Below are 21,680 nucleotides of genomic sequence, written 5' to 3'. Positions count from 1 at the left end.
AAGGTAACCTGAAGTGAGAGGTATATGGAAGCTTCCATATTTACTTCCTTTTTAAACAATACCAGCTACCTGCCAGTCCTGCTAATTTATTTGGCTGCAATAGTGTCTGAATCATACACCTTAAACAAGCATGTGGCTAATCTAGTCACACTTCAGTCAGACACACCTGATTTTTATGCTTGTTCAGGGGCTATGGCTAAAAGTATTATAGGCAGAGGATCAGCAGGACAGCCAGGCAATGTGCATTTAAAATGAAATTAATATAAATATGCCAGCTTTCTTATCCCTTACATTTCAGTTCCTTTAATTTGTTTGCAGCTCAATACTTACTAATTATCCAGCAAAACTCAGTGATGACATCATACAGCCACTTCCAGCTGGGTTCCATGTTTTTTCTGGCAGGGGGATGCTTCAGCAAGTTTGACCAGCCTGCAGCAGTGTGGCTTTACAGTATTAGAAGGGTTGTGGAATGGACCACAGGACATTGGGGAACATGGTTCAGCGAGCGGTGGGAATGGACTTTTCCAGTCTGCCAGTCAGCTTCCCCATGGGAGAAAAGCATTGCCTTATACAGCATGCAGCCATTCAGAGACCAGGTCAGGCCTCTCAGTAACCCTGGAGATGAGTAATTTGTTTTTATGTTGGTTTTGGGATACGTTCCCTAATAAATATTTGATATTTTTGCAACACTTGGTAATATTATTATTATTACATACGATTGCCTAGATGGATGCTTTTCTTTTGGTTCTAAAGAGTTTAATGGGAACCTAAACTGAGGAGGATGTGGCTGTTTCCTTTTAAACAATACCAGTTGCCTGGCAGGCCTAATCTCTTTCACTGCAGTAGTGGTTGAATTACAGACCTGAAACAAGCATGCAGCTAATCCAGTCTGACTTCAGTCAGAGCACCTGATCTGCATGCTTGTTCAGGGGCTGTGGCTGAAAGTATTAAAGACACACGATCAGCAGGAGAGTCAGACAGGCAACCAGTATTATTTTAAAAGGAAAAATCCATATCGTTCTCAGTTTAGGTTCCCTTTAATGTGTCCATGGCAACGGCCCTGCTCAGGGGCATTTACTGTAGCTCTTTATTGTTTAATGCTGGAAGGTACAGGTCTGAGGGGGAGAGAGTTCCATGGGGGGATAGGAGGGAGTTCCATAGGGTGCGAAGTCATCTATCTATCTATCTATCTATCTATCTATCTATCTATCTATCTATCTATCTATCTATCTAGCTATGTTATAGGAAACCAGAGACAGGAAAAGCAAAAAGATTTTATACATACCTGGGGCTTCCTCCAGCCCCATCCGCAGAGATCGCTCCCACGCCACCATCCTCAGCTGGGCGCAGCTACGAGAACCAGGTCCCCCGCACTTCCGTCAGTCGGAGCCAGTCTAGCGTAAGAGAAGTGCGCTGTTTGCGTATCTCTCCAGGGGCTGCTGTAGAGATATGCAAACAGCGCACTTACACTAGACTGGGTCCGACTGATGGAAGTGCGGGGACCCGGTTCTCGTAGCTGCAGGCAGCGAAGGACGGCGGCGTGGGAGCGATCTGTACGGATGGGGCTGGAGGAAGCCCCAGGTATGTATAAAATCTTTTTCATTTTCGTCTCTGGTTCACTTTAAGCTGCCCACACGTTCCTAAATTTTCTTGCTTGATCGACTATTCAATTCCATCATTTTATCGGATTGTGGGAGAATCGATTTTGTTGTATTCTGCTCGATTGATGGATATTGACCGATATCTAGTCAAATCGACCCATTTACTCGATTGGACAGGATGGAAAATATTTATCAATAGTGAAGGACTTGGCTACTGTACACATGATGTGGATAAACACAGAAATGATTTTTGGTTTCAGAGCTTGGAGGCACAACATCGTTCAGCTCCCCTGGCATTACCATAGCTATAAGGCCTGTAGCCAAGGAGGGGGGGGGGGGGGGGGGCAGTAATCTCAGCTGACAATAAGGGCTACCTATACTTTTGAGGGCTAACCTGCCTTAGAATATTCAGGCACTAAACTGGCTACCTATACGTTAGTGTAGGGGCGTTAATCTGGCTACCTATACTTGGGGCAGGGCTACCTCTACTTGGGGGCTAATCTGGTTACCTTTACTTGGGGGGCCTATACTTGAGTGACTAATTTGGCTACCTATACTTGGGGGGGGGGACCTATACTTGGGGGCTAATCTGGCTACCTCTACTTGTGGGGGGGGGGGGGAGACCTATACTTGGGGGACTAATCTGGCTACCTTTACTTGTGGGGGGGGGAACCTATACTTGGGGGACTAATCTGGCCACCTACACTGGGGGGGGGACCTATACTTGGAGGGCTGCCTATACTTGGGGGGGGGGGGTAATCTGGCTACCTATACTTGGGGCTAATCTGGCTACCTATACTGTGGGCCCCTCTGCTACACATACTGGGGGTGGTACATTTAGCTTCATATATTGTGGCTACCTATACTGGGGGCTACCTAATACTGGGGGTATCTAGCTCCCTATACTTGGGGCTCCCTAATTCTGAATGGTATCTCTAATTCCCTATTCTAGGGGCTACCTAATACTGGGGGTATCTAGCTCCCTGTACTGGGGGGTGGAGGTGCCCAAAAAAAGGTAATGTAATGAAACAAAAAATAATAATAAGGTGGAGGGAGGTGTCTTTACCACTCCAGATGGAAGAACCCAACCAACAGGGTAAATGTAAAAAAATGTAATTATTTATTCAGCACTATTAAAAGGACAATGTGTTACGTGCATCTCAGCCGGCTTCTTCAGGTCAATACAAGTGCCTTTTAAATATGGTCACAAGCATGGACGTCAGAAATGAACCATCCAGTTACAGTAGGACCTGGAATACCAAGTGGGGACGGTTATTTCCCCATTGGCGATATACGGTGGTTGCCGGGACTGCAACCTACCTTTGTGAGTATAAATACTCTTATACTACAATCTAACATCTAATACCCCACAATACTGCATCATTTGGCTGCTGGTATCTCCTTGTCATACAGGTGACCGTGGTATCCCCACAGTGACCACCTTTCCCTATACTGGGAGCTACCTAATTCTGGGTGGTATCTCTAGCTCTCTATTCTAGGGGCTACCTAAGACTGTTGTGGTATCTCTAGCTCCCTATGCTGGGGGCACCCTGGGGCAAAAAGGTACCTTATAATGTTTTCTGGGGGGCCCCATTCAAAATTTTGATATGGGGCCCCATGATTTCTAGCTCCACCCCCGATTAGTGAAGGAAAAGCATAAAATCCTCTGGCTTTCAGTATGTGCGCCACTAGTCGATTGACTTTCAATTGACCATACTGTTGTTGATGGTCCAATAAAGTCAAATGCTTATTCGCTGGGTGGAAAATCAAGTAATTTAATGGCCACCTTTAGGGCTCATTTACACTAGGGGTGTTTTCAGCCTTTTTTCATGCGCAGGTGATTTTTTAAATCGCCCACAAAACACTGGTGCAATGAATCTCTATAAGAAAGTTCATATCAGCGGTGCATGTACCATTTTGGGGGCGTTTTTGCTATAATGCAAGGTATAGGAAGAGCGCTAAACGCTCACAGAACCGCTTTATGTGGCGCTTGGGTCCACGTTTTTAGAATAAATGCATTGTATTTTTTTCCGGGTCAAAGAGTTCACTTCCTGAATTGCGCCAGGGAGTGAATCTCAAAACCGCTCTGGCAAAGCGCTTAGAAAAGCGCTTTTTAAAAAAAAGCAGCGCGCAGTGGAGCGCCGGTGGGGGCGGGCGGTGTAACAGCACACAAAAACGCGAAGCTCTTGCGTTTGCGTTTTTAGGTGTGAATGAGGCCTTACTGTGAAGGCTGCATTCTGGCTGTTACAGTCTCTCTCAGCACTTTTCCCCCCTCTCCCCTTTTAAACTTTGAGTAAGAAGTTATTTTTCTGCCTACTAATGGATAAAAACAAGCACAGTGGGGCACTTGATGCAATGCTGGGCTTCCCACACACCAATCTGCTGAGCCATGTTTACTTTGAGATATTCTTTCATAAAAGGCACGGATGTATAGGTTTTTCTGTCCCACACCACAAACCAGAATACCTTGTGAGGGGATTTAGGAGGAATCCTATTTACCCTCTGCTGGTCAGAGGCTGCAGCATTTCTCAATGGAGTGACTCACGGCCCTCGTACTATATAAGAAGGATGGTGCAGCAGTCAGTCAGCCACAGAAGTCTCTGAGGTTAAGAAAGCAGCCATGTCCCCTGCAGTGCTAACAGCCATCGTCCTGCTCATCAGCCTGGACTCCTGTCTGGCGGTCCCCATCCCGCAAGAAGACAGCTCTGAGTTCACAGACAATGAACTTCGATTGGCTCAGGTAAGTTAAAGCAGACCTGAACTCAGAACTTCCTCTCTGCTCTAAAAGATAATCAACAGCATAATAACCTTAAAGAGACTCCGTAACAAAAATTGCATCCTGTTTTTTATCATCCTACAAGTTCCAAAAGCTATTCTAATGTGTTCTGGCTTACTGCAGCACTTTATACTATCACCATCTCTGTAATAAATCAACTTTTCTCTCTCTTGTCAGACTTGTCAGCCTGTGTCTGGAAGGCTGCCAAGTTCTTCAGTGTTGTGGTTCTGTGATGCATCTCCCCCCTCCAGGCCCCTCTCTGCACACTGCCTGTGTATTATTTAGATTAGGGCAGCTTCTCTCTTCTCTCTTATCTTTTACAAGCTGGATAAATCCTCCTCTGAGCTGGCTGGGCTTTCACATACTGAGGAATTACATACAGGCAGAGCTGTCTGCACTCTGCAGGAAGAAACAGCCTGACACTTCAGTGGAAGATAGCTGCAGGGGGAAAGAAACACACACATGATCTCTTGAGATTCAAAAGGAAGGGTGTATACAGCCTGCTTGTGTATGGATGAATTTTCTATGTGTGGACATACTGTACATCAACCTACTTCCTGTTTTGGTGGCCATTTTGTTTGTTTATAAACAAACTTTTCAAAACTGTTTTTAACCACTTTTAATGCAGTGAGGAGCGGCGAAATTGTGACAGAGGGTAATAGGAGATGTCCCCTAACGCACTGGTATGTTTACTTTTGTGTGATTTTAACAATACAGATTCTCTTTAAGGCTGCTTCCACACAGGGACGTTACAGGCGCACGTTAGTGCAGCCTGTAACGCTCCCTCAACGCACAGCAATGTAACACAAGTGGGCTGTTTACACTGCCCACGTTGCGTTACATGTAACGCTGCACGTTCTTAAGAAAGTGCAGCATGCTACGGCGTTAGAGCGGCTTAAGCCGCGTTAGACTGTCTGCACAAGCTTAGTCATGTTGGGGAGGAGCGGAGAGCGGCCAGGCACATGGCTAATTAATATTCACTGCACGTTGTGACGTGCAGTGTTTACCTCCTGGAGCAGCCGCTCTGTGCGGTGATTGGCCGGCGGGACCACGTGATGCCGCATGTGCACAAGAGTGCGCATCACGGCATCACGGACGCCAGAGTGAGCTGCACAACGCGGCTCACTCTGACGTCCACAACGAAGAGCCCCAGGCGTCGCGTTAGGTGCACGTTATGTGACCTTAACGTGGCACCTAACGCAACGTCTTAGTGTGCAAGTAGGCTTAAAGAAAAATCTGTAACTAACAAAAGTTCTCCTGGGGGGTACTCACCTCGGGTGGGGGAAGCCTCTGGATCTTATCGAGGCTACCCCCGTCCTCCTGCGTCCCACAGCAGTCTCGCTGTTCCCCTCGGAACAACGGGGATGTAAAAATTTACCTTCCCGGCTCTAGCGCAGGCGCAGTATCAGCTCTCCGCTTGGAGATAGGCAGAAATAGCTGATCACTGTCTGTCCGCTCTAATGCGCAGGCACAAGTCTCCTGCACCTGCGCAGTAGAGCGGACCCAAAAGAAATCGGCTATTTCCACCTATCTCCGTGCTGAGAGCCACAACAGCGCCCCCGCTGGAGCCAGGAAGGTAAATATAGCAAGCCTTGTCAGGCTTGTCGAGCGTGGATTGCAGGAGACTTCGGGGGAGCCAGCGCTGGATTGCCTGCAGCTACAGCGGAGGGGGAAGCCTCATTGGGACTCTGAGGCTTCTCCCATCCGAGGTGAGTACCCCCCAGGGCAACTTTTTTTTGTTACAGAGTCTCTTTACAGAACCACTATCATGAAAAAAAATTAAATTTAAAATACATGAAAACACATAAATACAAAGTACATTTCTCCCAGAGTACAATGTGCTATAAATGATTTTTCTCCTATTTTGCTGTCACTAACAGTAGGGGGTAGAAATCTGACAACACTGACAGGTTTTGGACTAGCCCATCTTCTCATGAAGGATTATCTGGGATAACTTTATTTTCAAAAGCACTTAGTGAATGGCAGTTGCTCAGTCCAACTCCCAGAATAGTGTGCAAACAGGTAGGTGGGGTGGCCTGCATCTTTAATCCTTTCTAGGGAGTGCTTTTGTAAAGAATACATTAAATACTGAGAACCCCCCATGAACAGATGGACTAGCCAAAAACCTGCCAGTTTTGTCAGATTTCTACTAACTACTGTGAGAGCAACATAGGAGAAAATTAATCTATAGTGCATTTTACTATGGAAGAAACATACTTCTTATTTGTATGTGTCTACATGTATTTTACATTTTACAATTTTTTTTATGATAGTGGTCTTTACGTTTCTTTATTACAGCTGATACAAATCCTACTTTCTCCTTTCATGGAAGCAGACATGGGGTTAACATCCTGTGTTTACAAATTGGCTGCTCTATCGAGCCAGCCAGCCGACACAGCGGAGAGATCAAATTACACTGGTGATTAGTCACATTCTGAAATCTATTGGAAATCTGTTGCTAGTGTGTGGCACACATCAGATAGATTCCTGTCAGATTCCGACTCGACAGGCATCTGACAGAAATCTATCTGATGGTCGAATCTGCTGCAAATCTATCAGTGTATGGCCACCTTAAGTCTTTGTATTTAGTTTCTACACATTTTACATTTTTGATTGGGCTAAAGAGTTTTTTTTATTAACTCTGATTAAAGGTGGCCATACACTTATAGATTTGCAGCAGATTCGATCATCAGATAGATTTCTGTCAGATGCCTGTCAAGTCCAATCTGACAGGAATCTATCTGATGTGTGCCACACACTAGGAGCAGATTGCCAATAGATTTCAGAATTAAATCTATTGGCAATCGATCTAAATGCATTATTTGACCATTAGATCCAATGCAACTCTATGGGCCATGGATCTGCTGCCAGCAGCACATCGACCTAGATTTTCCATCCAGGATGGACCGATCGATTTGATCGAATCGATCGGTTGATCGACGACTGAAATTGACCAGTGTATGGGCCCCTTAATTCTAAACGTCTAATAAGGAATACCTTGCCGTGTCATTCAGGATTTCATATTGACATCCACCCAGATAAATGTCTGTCCTTTGCATGTACATTAAAGAAGAACTGACTTAAGAGGGATATGGAGGCTGCCATATTTATTTCCTTTTAAGCAATACCAGTTGCCTGGCAGCCCTGCTGATCCTCTGCCTCTAATACTTTTAGCTGTAGACCCTGAACAAGCATGCAGCAGATCAGATGTTTGATCATTTTGATCTGAAGCTTGACTGCATTTGCTGCATACTTGTTTCAGGTGTGTAATTCAGACACTACTGAAGCCAGTAAGATCAGCAGGACTGCCACTGCTACTGTTTAAAAGGAAATAAGACAAGACAAATACAACTTGTATATCCCTTTTCTCCTGGTGGACTCAAGGCGCTTGAGTTGCAGCCACTAGGGCGCTCTCACTAGGCAGTAGCAGTATTAGGGAGTCTAGCCCAAGGTCTCCTTACTAAGTAGGTGCTGGCTTGCTAAAAAGGAAGAGCCAGGATTTGAACCTAGGTGTCCTGTGACAGAAGCTGTACATTATCCAGAGTGTGAGGTGGGCCCCAAGGCCGTGAAGGGTACCAAGAGGAGAGGAGTCAAGGTGTGAACATTGTGGGGTCCCCATCAAACTGGGGGGCCCCCCTGAATTGTAGTTACGCCACTGGGCAGCAGAGTGGTCTGTTTTAGTTCTTTGTAGTGGGAGGTAAGACTTTAGTACAGTTTGCTGAACAAGTGTTAAAAACAAGACATCCCTGCAGGGCCGGGCCGAGGCATAGGCTGGAGAGGCTCCAGCCTCAGGGCGCAGTGTAGGAGGGGGCGCACAATTCATTCAGCTGTCATTCCTAATTGTGTTTGAAGCAGAAATAAATAAGAAAAGGGGATACATAGCAGTGACTGCAAACCAGATAACTAGATATTAAGGTGTTGGGGAGGTTGTGGGCCCTGTGGCCCTCTTAGTCTAATAGCAATCAGTGTGTGACGGCTGGGGTGGGAGGGATGGAGGGGCGCACTTTGGTGTCTCAGCCTTGGGTGCTGGAGGACCTTGTCCCGCCTCTGCATCCCTGTGTTAGTGTAGTTGTTTTTTATTGGCAATCGTCTTCTTTGTGCCCCAGAAATACCTCAGCACTCTCTATAGCTCTGCTGCCAATCCGGCGGGCATGCTGAAGCGCAGCGCCTCCAGCAGCGTGACCAACCAGCTGAAGGAAATGCAGGCCTTCTTCGGCCTGGAAGTCACCGGCACACTGGATGAGGACACTATGGACATCATGAAACAGCCGAGGTGTGGCGTGCCCGATATCGGTGAATACAACTTCTTCCCACGAAAGCTTAAATGGCCCAGGCTGAATATCACCTACAGGTATTGTTATTACTGCATTCTGAGATCTGCATGCGACCTTCTTTTATCCTGCTCTAGAATCACCTCCTTGCATTCATGTATACAGGATATCTCACATGCCTCACCCCTCCTCTGGAATCCTGTTTCAAACATATCTGCCACTCTACAACTCTTGAAATCATTAAGCCCTAGGCTCTCAATGTGTGGTACGCGTACCCCAGGGGGTACTTCTGATGGTTGCAGGGGGTACTCGGGCTTTATATACTTAACCAAGAATAACAAATTTAGAGTTTTAGGGCTCTTTCACAGTGCGACGTTAAGGTCGCATGTTAGGGAAGTTCATAACGCAGACTAACGCACAGCAGCACAAAGTCTGTGCAACATTCACAGTGCTCACGTTGCGTTGTGTGTAACGTGCAGCAATATTTAGAAAGTGTTGCATGCTGTTCGTTGTCTGTGTTATTAGCTACGTTGGACTGTTTGCACATGCTCAGTAAGGTTTTTGATTTTTTTAAAAATGTGACGCATGCGCCGTTTTTGTTCCATAAGTATGCAACGAAAAGTACGCATCAAGAGACGCATAACGCAGTTCAATATAACGTCCAACTTCAAAACTAACATGTGTTGCGTTAGGGGCACGTTATGCGACCTTAACATCGCATCAAACGCAATGTCTTAGGGCTCGTTCAGACTATACGCGCTGCCGTGCACATTTTGGCAGCGCGTATAGTGTGCGACACGCAAGAACGGTAGAAGGGCATAGACAGCCCTTCTACCGTTCCCATCATATGCGCTGCGTGGCAGCGAGATTGCGCTATCGCGTACTGCACGCATTTTTGATAATCGCAGCGCAGATCCCATTCATTGTAATGAATGGGATCTGCAGCGCAGCGCATAGTAGCACAGATGGCGTGTGATCGGACGCGTTGCGTTCCGATCGCACAGCCATCTGCGCTAAATTATGTGAACGAGGCCTTAGTGTGAAAGAGCCCTTAGAAAATGATTGATCTTATTTAAACACCAAATTAGTGTTTTAGCTAATATAAAGCAATAGTAAATGCTTGGAAATTGTTTAGAACCAATTATCATGTACTACAATTACATATATATATTTTTCAAGGGGTACTTGTGATAATGTTTTCTATGCTGGGGGGTACTTGGTGAGTACAGGGTTTTAAATGGGGTACATACCAGAAAAAAGGTTGAGAAACACTGCATTAAGCGGTACTTTTCACAACAAGCATAATATGTTCTAACTGGGCCATTCCTCCGAGTACATTTGAAATCGGCGCCGGTAGACTTGGGCACAGGATACAGCGGTATATAGCTGATCCTGCTTCTGCACAAGTCCGGGCCGATTTAATTACTATTCCCCCTCCAGGCCGACATGGATAGTGGGGGAATAGTATAATTCGGCTTCCAGCGATTGCTGGAGGCCGAATTATTATGTTTTTAAGCAACCTCGGCTCCATCTTCTGAAGGAGCCGACGTTACTCACTGAGCGCTTTAATAGGAATGACTCCTATTGAAGTCTACGGAGGCGCCGGCTGCGCCCAAATCTAGCAGCGCTGAAAACGCACTGCTCCGATTCCTCCTTCAACCACTGGCCAAGTTTACTAGGTAACCTAAAACACACTGCCTCTAGGTATGTATATTATATACTACCCCTTTCCCCCATTGCTTTGGATTGTAAGCTCCCAAGGGTAGGGCTTTCTCACCCTTTTGTGTCTTTAAATTTCGTAATGCATTTTATTCATCATGTTTTATATGCAACTGTAATGACTATATCTGGTACCAGTTCTGTATTTTTGTACCACTGTTTATATTTGGTGTTTACCATTGTCTGTATTATTTTGTACCAAATGTTTATTTCTTACATTGTACAGCATCATGGAATATTTTTGCGCTTTATTAACTAATATTAATAATAATTACTATAGACAATTCGTATACAAACCAGTTTCTTACTTTTTACAGTACCATGGAATATGTTTGTGCTTTATAAATCATTAATAATAATAATAATTACTAAGGGTGATTCATATATATTGATCAATCCACATAGTTCTTTTCGAATTACTACTTACATTTTGTGTATCATTTTCTTACCAACTTATCGTCTTCCCATGATACATCACTCCTGATTATGCAAATCATGACTTTATGCCCCTGTAAGCCAGGCACACATTCAGAACCGCTGGTGTATAGTGAGCCTATAGCTTCTACATTTTACAGAGCCACATCAATCCAACAAGCATACTGCCTGTTTTGGACTTTCTGGTCCTCATATGGGATAGAGCTTAGACGAAACAGGCGCTCTGCATGTTGGATTGGTGTAGCTTTGCAAAATTCATAAGCTATAAGCTCACTCAACAACAGCGGTTCTGGATGTGTGCCTGGCTTACAGGGGTATAAAGAGATTATTTGCATATTCAGGAGTGATGCATCATGGGAAACCACAGCTGCTCTCTTGAAACTGAAATGTTGGAAATACTTTTTATTATAAGAAGGCAAATTATATTCATTCATTTAGCCCCCTATAATTTCCTAGTGGTTTTGGGTCACCATGAGCTCTCTGGTAATTCTGCACCCCTCATCATCACTACATCATTGATACTTGCGGGACATGGGCCTCAGTGTGAGCAGGAAAACCTCTACTCTGCTTGAGGAGCTATCGCTACTTTTATTTCTAATGAAATTTACTTTCATTCTTTTGTCACAAATTGAAACCTTGCCCTAACACTGTGATGGCTAAACTTGGCACTCCGGCGGTGACAAAACTACAAATCCCATCATGCATCTGCCTCCCCAAGTTATGCTCAGAGCTGTCAGAGTATTGCAGTGCCTCATGGGACTTGTAGTTCCACCACAGCTGGAGTGCCAAGGTTAGCCATCACTGCCCTAACATATAATTGCCTTTGTTTTTGGCAGAATTCTTAACTACACCCCTGATCTAACTCATGCTGAAGTGGACAGAGCATTTAAGAAAGCATTCAAAGTATGGATCGATGTCACCCCTCTAAATATCACCAGACTGCGCAGCGGGACGGCCGACATCATGATCTCCTTTGGAAAACAAGGTAAGAAAAACGTATAGCAAACCTGAAAGCGGAAAAAACCCTGTGATATAACGAATTGTATGTGCCGTACGGATAATGAATAGAACATTAGTAGCAAGGAAATATTTTTATTTTCAGTTATTTAGCTTTTTTTTTTCTAACGTTGCATCATTATGTCACAGTTGCAGTTTGAAAACCACACTCTGTCTTTTAAGCTATAAAACAAAGCAGAAATAATGACTCTTTGAACCTTCCTGCAGTAAAACCTTATCTCACGCTGACTCTCACTGTTTCTTGACTGTTTAAATGCTTCAGAAAACAGGATTGTATTTAAGCCAAGTTGAGTCGAATAGCTCTTTTGCATAGAGAACAACTGAAGTTTTTTTTAACTCTTCCTGTTCTGGAACATAATATGAGACTCTTTTCTGTGCTACTAATGTTCTATCTCTTAGCTGTACTACACATACAAGTCACTGTCTCATAAGTTTATTTTCACCTCAGGTTTGCTTTAAGGCGATAAAATCTTTATGGGCTTCTATTAATGTGTCTATGCAGGAAAAAAATGAGGAAAATTAATTTATAATTAATTTGAAAGGTGTATTGGGTATTTAGTACACATTCCAGCTATTTCCCCAAAAACATTTAAAGGGAACCCGAGGTGGGGTTCTAAGAATGAAATCTGCGCTCAGAGGCTGGGTCTGCTTATATTGCCCAGCCTCTGTTGCTATTTCAATCCCCCCTAAGCTCCCCCTGTGCTCCGTTCTCCCCCATAAATCACATCCACGCTATGCGGGCTGTGTTTACTTTTGTCCTGTCAGTCTCCGCCGCTCCCCCGCCTCCTCCATAGCTCCGGTCCCCGCCTGCGTCCCTTCCCGCTGATTGGAGGGAAGGGACGCGGGCAGGGACTGGCGCTATGCAGGAGGCGGGGGGAGCAACGAGAGTGACAGGACAAAAGTAAACACAGCCCGCTGTGCCACGCTGCGTGTTGGCAGCGCGGCTGATGCTTTATGGGGAGAGCGGAGCGCAGGGGGAACTTTGGGGGGATTGAAATAGCAACAGAGGCTGGGCAATATAAGCAGACCCAGCCTCTGAGCGCAGATTTCATTCTTAGAACTCCACCTCGGGTTCTATTTAAAAAAAAAACTCTTCTAAATATAAAGGCAAATGTGTCTACAGATGCAGATTTGGGTAGGAGATGTATTGTAAAGCTGACATGTGACTGGATGGTTTTCCAGCAATCACTACTCTTTTGACAGCAGGGGCCATATGCAATTAAATTTTTCTCCTCAGTTTTCTCCTGGGAGATAATATTTCATCTTCTATTTAAAGTATCTATTCAGCACTTTGCAATTGAAAAAATATCAAAAATTAGGTAGAAGAGTACTATCAAAGCTATTTTGAGTATTTTCTTGCTTGCTGGGGCTTTAAAAGGCATTTTATTTACAAGTATAAAAATATCACTTAGGAGAAAACTCAGGTGAAAAAGTTAATTGCATATGAGCCCAGGTCTCCCTTATGCTTCATACACACTTGAGATAAAAGTCTTTGGAAAATGAAAGATCACAGACCAATTTTACCCTCTTCCATGTAGTATGAGAGCCATACTCTACACAGTCTTTTCTATGGAGCTGCACTCCCCAACAAATAAAATCTTTGCAAGATGCTGCACACACAGATGCCCGTACACACTCAAAAGATCATTATCTGCAAAAGATCTGTTCCTGCAAAAGATCCATTCCATGCAAAATGCATTATAGTCTATGAGATCTGCAGATCATCATACACACTTGGTTTAACAGACAATCATCTGCAGATCATCTGCAGATCAGATTCAACAAGGTGGATTTTCAGATCTGCAGATGATTGCCAGATATGCAGATGAAGTCTGTTAAACCAAGTGTGTATGATGATCTGCAGATCTCATAGACTATAATGCATTTTGCAGGAATGGATATTTTGCAGGAAGAGATCTTTTGCAGATAATGATCTTTTGAGTGTGTACGGGCATCTGTGTGTGCAGCATCCTGCAAAGATTTTATCTGATGGGGAGTGCAGCTTCATAGAATAGACTGTGTAGGTATGGCTCTCATACTACATGGAAGAGGGTAAAATTGGTCTGTGATCTTTCATTTTCCAAAGACTGTTATCTCAAGTGTGTATGCAGCATTAGTAACCAGAGCTTGCCTGCAAGCATTTATGCTTAAAGAGGAACTCCAGTGAAAATAATGCAATAAAAAAAGTGCTTCCTTTTTACAATAATTATGTATAAATGATTTAGTCAGTGTTTGCTCATTGTAAAAACTTTCCTCTGCCCAATTTACATTCTGACATTTATTACATGGTGACATTTTTACTGTGGGCAGGTTATGTAGCTGCTGCTAGCTGTTTTGGCTGTCTGTGAGGGCCCATTTCCACTATCGCGAATCTGCATGTGTTTCCTGCATGCAGATTCGCACAGCCAATACAAGTGGATGGGCCTGTTTCCACTTGTCAGTTTTGCTGTGCGTTTTTCTGTGCAGGATTTTTCTGCACGGCAGAGCCCTCAGGCTGCATTTCCACTTGTGCGGTGTGGAATCGCCGGGAAATCACCGCAGACGAAATCGCATGCGGGTGCGATTTTGCATGCGTTTTTCCCGCGATTTTGCATGCGATTTCGCATAGGGTAGTAGGTGGGCGATTTTAACCATGTCACTGCCTGTGTAAATTAACATTACCTCCTATCCGAAATCGCATGCGAAATCGCGGGGAAAAACGCATGCCAAAACCGCATGCGATTTCCCTATTAGATACATTGTATGCGATTCGCTTAGCGGTGTGCGGGGAGCAAATTCTGATGGCTCTGCCGTGCAGATTTTCCCCGCACACAAAAACGCTCTGCACAACGCACCAGTGGAAACAGGCCCATCCACTTGTATTGGCTGTGCGAATCCGCATGCAGACAACGCATGCGGATTCGCTATAGTGGAAATGAGCCCTCAGAAGTCGCCTGCGTGTGGAATGCAGGCGAATCGCACACAATGTATTTAATAGGGAAATCGCATGCGTTTTCCCCATGCGTTTTTGCCGCGAATTCGCATGCAAATTCGCATAGGTACCAATGTTAATTCACACAGGCAGTGACATGGTTAAAATCGCATATACCCTCACCTATGCGAATTCGCAGCAAAAACCGCACGCGGAATCGCATCCGCATGCGATTTCATCAGCAGTGGAATCCAGACGATTCCGCACCGCAATAGTGGAAACGAGCCCTGAACCTTGTTACATTGTAACAAACTGCCAAAAGTACCGCGGTCCCAGAGCTTCTTGTGGGAGGGGTTTCAGCACAAAATCAGTCATACAGCGCCCCCTGATGGTCTGTTTGTGAAAAGCAATGTATTTCTCATGTAAAAGGGGGTATCAGCTAGTGTTGGGCGAACATCTAGATGTTCGGGTTCGGGCCGAACAGGCCGAACATGGCCGCGATGTTCGGGTGTTCGACCCGAACTCCGAACATAATGGAAGTCAATGGGGACCCGAACTTTTGTGGTTTGTAAAGCCTCCTTACATGCTACATACCCCAAATTTGCAGGGTATGTGCACCTTGGGAGTGGGTACAAGAGGAAAAAAAAATTAGCAAAAAGAGCTTATAGTTTTTGAGAAAATCGATTTTAAAGTTTCAAAGGGAAAACTGTCTTTTAAATGCGGGAAATGTCTGTTTTCTTTGCACAGGTAACATGTTTTTTGTCGGCATGCAGTCATAAATGTAATACATATAAGAGGTTCCAGGAAAAGGGACCGGTAACGCTAACCCAGCAGCAGCACACGTGATGGAACAGGAGGAGGGTGGCGCAGGAGGAGAAGAAGGCCACGCTTTGTGAGACACAACAACCCCGGCCTTGCATGAGGGCAAGAAGCGTGCGGATAGCAGGCTTTGTACCGCCATGCAGTCATAAATGTAATAAAGATAAGTGGTTCAATAAACAGGGACCACGCGGCAACGCTAACCCAGCAGCAGCAGACGTGATGGAACAGGAGCAGGCGCAGGAGGAGAAGGCCACGCTTTGTGAGACACAACAACCCAGGCCTTGCATGAGGGCAAGAAGCGTGCGGATAGCAGGCTTTGTACCGCCATGCAGTCATAAATGTAATAAAGATAAGTGGTTCAATAAACAGGGACCACGCGGCAACGCTAACCCAGCAGCAGCAGACGTGATGGAACAGGAGCAGGCGCAGGAGGAGAAGGCCACGCTTTGTGAGACACAACAACCCAGGCCTTGCATGAGGGCAAGAAGCGTGCGGATAGCAGGCTTTGTACGGCCATGCAGTCATAAATGTAATAAAGATAAGTGGTTCAATAAACAGGGACCACGCGGCAACGCTAACCCAGCAGCAGCAGACGTGATGGAACAGGAGGAGGCGCAGGAGGAGAAGGCCACGCTTTGTGAGACACAACAACCCAGGCCTTGCATGAGGGCAAGAAGCGTGCGGATAGCATGCTTTGTACCGCCATGCAGTCATAAATGTAATAAAGATAAGTGGTTCAATAAACAGGGACCACGCGGCAACGCTAACCCAGCAGCAGCAGACGTGATGGAACAGGAGCAGGCGCAGGAGGAGAAGGCCACGCTTTGTGAGACACAACAACCCAGGCCTTGCATGTGGACAAAAAGCGTGCGGATATAGCAGCAATGCTTTTTGCCGCCATGCAGTCATAAATGTAATACAGATGAGAGGTTCAATAAACAGGGCCCGGAAACGCAACACCATCCCAGATGTTCATTGGTCATGTTACTTGGTTGGGGTCCTGGAGTGTTGCGTAGTCATTTCCAATCCAGGATTGATTCATTTTAATTTGAGTCAGACGGTCTGCATTGTCTGTAGAGAGGCGGATACGCCGATCTGTGACGATGCCTCCGGCAGCACTGAAACAGCGTTCCGACATAACGCTGGCTGCCGGGCAAGCCAGCACCTCTATTGCGTACATTGCCAGTTCGTGCCAGGTGTCTAGCTTCGATACCCAATAGTTGAAGGGTGCAGATGGATGGTTCGACACAGCTACGCCATCTGACATGTAGTCCTTGACCATCTTCTCCAGGCGATCGGTGTTGGAGGTGGATCTGCACGCTTGCTGTTCAGTGGGCTGCGGCTGCATGGGTGTCAGAAAATTTTCCCACTCCAAGGACACTGCCGATACCATTCCCTTTTGGGTACTAGCTGCGGCTTGCGTTGTTTGCTGCCCTCCTGGTCGTCCTGGGTTTGCGGAAGTCAGTCTGTCTGCGTACAACTGGCTAGAGGAGGGGGAGGATGTCAATCTCCTCTCTAAAGTCTCCACAAGGGCCTGCTGGTATTCTTCCATTTTGACCTGTCTGACTCTTTCTTCAAGCAGTTTTGGAACATTGTGTTTGTACCGTGGATCCAGAAGGGTATAAACCCAGTAATTGGTGTTGTCCAGAATGCGCACAATGCGTGGGTCACGTTCAATGCAGTCTAGCATGAATTGAGCCATGTGTGCCAGAGTCCTACCAGAATCCTCATCATCCTCTTGTGAGCGTTGTGATAGTTGTTGTGATGCATCATAGTCGTCACCTTCCTCCTGGTCTGCTTCTGCTGACCATTCGCGTTGAATTGTGGAAGTCCAACGTGCACCGCTCTGGCCCTCGTCAGTGGTGGCATGAAATTCCTGCTCCAACTCCAGCTGTTCCTCCTCCTCTTCTTCGTCATAGCTGCTGGGGCCAGCGTTCCCTGAGGCGGATGGCCTGATGTTGGTACCATCACGCTGATCGTTTTCTCCTTCAGATTCCCCCAGTTGCATCATGACAGCTGTTTCCTTGATTTTTAACATCGACCTCTTCAGTAAACACAGCAGTGGTATGGTAATGCTGACTGAAGAGTTGTCACTGCTCACAAGCAACGTGGATTGCTCAAAATTTTGGAGGACTTGGCAGAGGTCCAACATGTTGGCCCAATCGGATCCACAGAAGCTTGGCAGCTGGCCGGATGCGCCTCGGTACTGCGCCGTCATGTACTGGACCACTGCACTCTTCTGCTCGCAAAAGCGGGCTAGCATGTGCAGCGTAGAATTCCAGCGCGTAGGGACATCACACAGCAAGCGATGGTGGGGGAGATTGAAGCGCTCCTGCATCTTGGCGAGTGCCCCCGAAGCAGTACTGGAATTTCTACAATGTTTGGACACTCGACGCACCTTCAACAGCAGATCGGGCACGCCTGGGTATGTCCTCAGGAACCGCTGAACTACTAGGTTCATCACGTGCGCCAGGCAAGGGATGTGTGTCAGCTTAGCCAACCTTAAAGCGCGAATGAGATTACTCCCATTATCACACACAACCATGCCCGGTTTCAGGTCCAGCGGTGCCAGCCACAAATCCGTCTGTTCCTTTATTCCCCTCCAAATTTCCTCCCCTGTGTGCTGCTTATCCCCAAGGCAGATTAGCTTCAGCAACGCTTGCTGACGCATGCCAACAGCTGTGCTGCACTGCTTCCACGATCCTACTGCTGCTGGGTTAGCGTTTCCGGATGAGGTACAGCTTTGAGATGCGTTGGAGGAGAAGGAGTCAGAGAGGTAGGTGCTGCTGTTATCCAGTGGGAGGGACGGCGGTGCAGCTGTTTGTGGCTTGGGCAACACCCGTGCCGTAGCAGGTGAGGAATCGCTGCCAGGCTCCACAAGGTTCACCCAGTGCGCGGTAAGGGAGATGTATCGACCCTGGCCGAACGCACTCGTCCAGGTGTCAGTGGTGAGGTGAACCTTGCAGGCAACGGCATTCTTCAAGCTTCGGGTTATTTTGCTGACCACGTGCTCATGCAACTCAGGCACTGCAGAGCGTGCAAAGTGGTAGCGGCTGGGAACCACGTAACGTGGGATGGCCACTGACATCATGCCCTTGAAGCTGTTTGTCTCCACCAATCGATATGGCAGCATTTCGCAGGCCAGAAGCTTGGCTATGCTGGCTGTTACTGCCACGGCCCGGGGGTCATTTGCTGGCAATTTCCTCTTGCGCTCAAACATCTCCGACACAGACAACTGAACCGTAGCGCTGCACACGGAAGGGCTGTTGGTTGTTGTGTTTGATGAACACTGGGAGACCTCAAGAGCACTACTCCGGAAAGTGACAGTGTCAGCGTCGTCTGATGTTTGTGAATGTTGTGAACCACGCAATGGCTGGGCTACTGCTGCTGCTGAGGCGGGTCTGGTGAACCCAAGGGAGGCAGTGTTGTTTCTGGTACCCTGTCCTGACGCGTTTGCCCAAAGAGTGGGATGTTTGGATAGCATGTGACGGCTCATGCTGGTGGTGGAGAGGTTGTTAATATTTTTCCCCCTGCTCAGGCGGGTCTTGCACACCTTGCAAATCGCCATGGTAACATCCTCAGTGCAGTCTTCAAAGAAAGCCCAGACTTTGGAGCACCTGCCTCCTTGCTGGCGATTTCTGTTTGCTCCTCTTTTGCCTCTCACTTGAACTTCCACGCTTGTGGTGCCTGAAATTGCGCGCCGCCTACCTTGTGGCACAAGGCGAACTCGTGCAGCAGTGTGTTCTTCAACAGACTCATCTGTGCTGCTGCTACGACGGCGATGTTCTCGTTCACAAACAAAATCTGGGTCTCTGTCCACATTGTCCATACCCTCCTCTTCCATCTCCTCAAACTCGTCATATGTCATTGTGGGCCACCGCCGTGGAGTAGAGCTCCCCACAACAACCTCTGCGCAGCACACTCCAACGTCGTCTTCCAGATCTTGTCGGCCGACCTCCTGCAATTGCAACCCCTCCTGCCCAAATTGCTCTGGGATTTGGGTTTCCGAGTCCTCTTCGGACTCGCCTCGTATTTCAGTGCGCGGTACATTTCCCACAGTTAACGGTTGTGAATCCAGGCACAACATTTCTGGCTGTTCCTCCATTGACCTTTGAAAGGTGGAAGTTTGTTGGGCTGGGAATAGCTCCTGCGAATACCCCATTGTGTCCTGAGGTAATTCATCGGACTGGTTATCTGGCAGTTGTGTGCGTGGTGTCGCTGCCGGTTGTGTCAGCTTTGTGCCCACTGGCTCCTTGTAACTGGCTGAGGACTCGGACCTCGTGCGTGATGTGCTGGTGCTGCTTAACCCACTGCTGGACGCTTGAGAGGTCATCCAAGTAATTATCTGGTCCTGTTCTTTTGGATTTGTGAGGGTTGTTGTCCTGGACAACATGGGTGGTATTGAGTGGGTTTTCTTGGGTGCTCCCCTGTGGCCTGTACGTGAACCGTCAGGGGAAACACCTCTTCCCTTGCCCCTCCCTCTTTCACCGGATTTCTTCCTCATTTCACTTATCCTTACAGTACACGCTGACTGGCAGCAGTACAGTGGCAGTACAGAAATGCTATACAGTACCACTATTCCCAGCAGCGACACAGAGCACAATGCTATACAGTGACGGGTGAGCGGTGTACCACTATTCCCAGCAGACACAGAACAGTGAACAGAATGCTATATAGTGTGGCTGAGCGAGCGGTGTACCACTATTCCCAGCAGACACAGAACAGTGAACAGAATGCTATATAGTGTGGCTGAACGAGCGGTGTACTACTGTTCCCAGCAGACACAGAACAGTACACAGAATGCTATATAGTGTGGCTGAACGAGCGGTGTACTACTGTTCCCAGCAGACACAGAACAGTACACAGAATGCTATATAGTGTGGCTGAACGAGCGGTGTACTACTGTTCCCAGCAGACACAGAACAGTGAACAGAATGCTATATAGTGTGGCTGAGCGAGCGGTGTACCACTATTCCCAGCAGACACAGAACAGTGAACAGAATGCTATATAGTGTGGCTGAGCGAGCGGTGTACCACTATTCCCAGCAGACACAGAACAGTAAACAGAATGCTATATAGTGTGGCTGAGCGAGCGGTGTACCACTATTCCCAGCAGACACAGAACAGTGAACAGAATGCTATATAGTGTGGCTGAGCGAGCGGTGTACCACTATTCCCAGCAGACACAGAACAGTGAACAGAATGCTATATAGTGTGGCTGAGCGAGCGGTGTACCACTATTCCCAGCAGACACAGAACAGTGAACAGAATGCTATATAGTGTGGCTGAGCGAGCGGTGTACCACTATTCCCAGCAGACACAGAACAGTGAACAGAATGCTATATAGTGTGGCTGAGCGAGCGGTGTACTACTGTTCCCAGCAGACACAGAACAGTACACAGAATGCTATATAGTGTGGCTGAACGAGCGGTGTACTACTGTTCCCAGCAGACACAGAACAGTACACAGAATGCTATATAGTGTGGCTGAACGAGCGGTGTACCACTATTCCAAGCAGACACAGAACAGTGAACAGAATGCTATATAGTGTGGCTGAGCGAGCGGTGTACCACTATTCCCAGCAGACACAGAGTGGCAGTAAACAGAATGCTATATAGTGTGGCTGAGCGAGGTACACAGAGTGGCAGTAAACAGAATGCTATATAGTGTGGCTGTGCAAGCGGTGTACTACTATTCCCAGCAGACACAGAGTGGCAGTAAACAGAATGCTATATAGTGTGGCTGAGCGAGGTACACAGAGTGGCAGTAAACAGAATGCTGAGCGAGCGGTGTACTACTATTCCCAGCAGCGACACACAATGACTGGGGGGGACCCTGGCTAGCGTGGCTGGAGCGCGAACTACCCTGCCTGCCTACCCAAAGCTAAACCCACAGACAAATGGCGGAGATATGACGTGGTTCGGGTATTTATTTACCCGAACCACGTGACAGTTCGGCCAATCAGAGCGCGTTCGGGTCCGAACCACGTGACCCGTTCGGCCAATCACAGCGCTAGCCGAACGTTCGGGGAACGTTCGGCCATGCGCTCTTAGTTCGGCCATATGGCCGAACGGTTTGGCCGAGCACCGTCAGGTGTTCGGCCGAACTCGAACATCACCCGAACAGGG

At 46.9% G+C, this 21,680-nt stretch overlaps 1 protein-coding gene across 1 annotated transcript in view; it reads left to right on the top strand.

Annotated features, from left to right (window-relative positions):
* The first annotated feature begins 4,204 nt into the window (after window positions 1-4,204).
* Window positions 4,205-21,680, top strand: part of LOC137545528 (collagenase 3-like) — a 35,257-nt gene continuing 17,781 nt past the window's right edge. Inside the window, exons 1-3 of the mRNA XM_068266868.1 lie at window positions 4,205-4,341; window positions 8,484-8,728; window positions 11,639-11,787. Of these exons, the coding sequence (XP_068122969.1) occupies window positions 4,222-4,341; window positions 8,484-8,728; window positions 11,639-11,787 (514 nt within the window). The 5' untranslated portion in view covers window positions 4,205-4,221. The remainder of the gene's footprint in view (window positions 4,342-8,483; window positions 8,729-11,638; window positions 11,788-21,680) is intronic.

Source organism: Hyperolius riggenbachi, chromosome 2 (assembly GCF_040937935.1).
Source record: "Hyperolius riggenbachi isolate aHypRig1 chromosome 2, aHypRig1.pri, whole genome shotgun sequence".
Classification (NCBI taxonomy): domain Eukaryota; kingdom Metazoa; phylum Chordata; class Amphibia; order Anura; family Hyperoliidae; genus Hyperolius; species Hyperolius riggenbachi.
The sequence above is the reverse complement of the archived record's forward strand: the minus strand, read 5'-3'. Positions and strand labels throughout refer to the sequence as shown.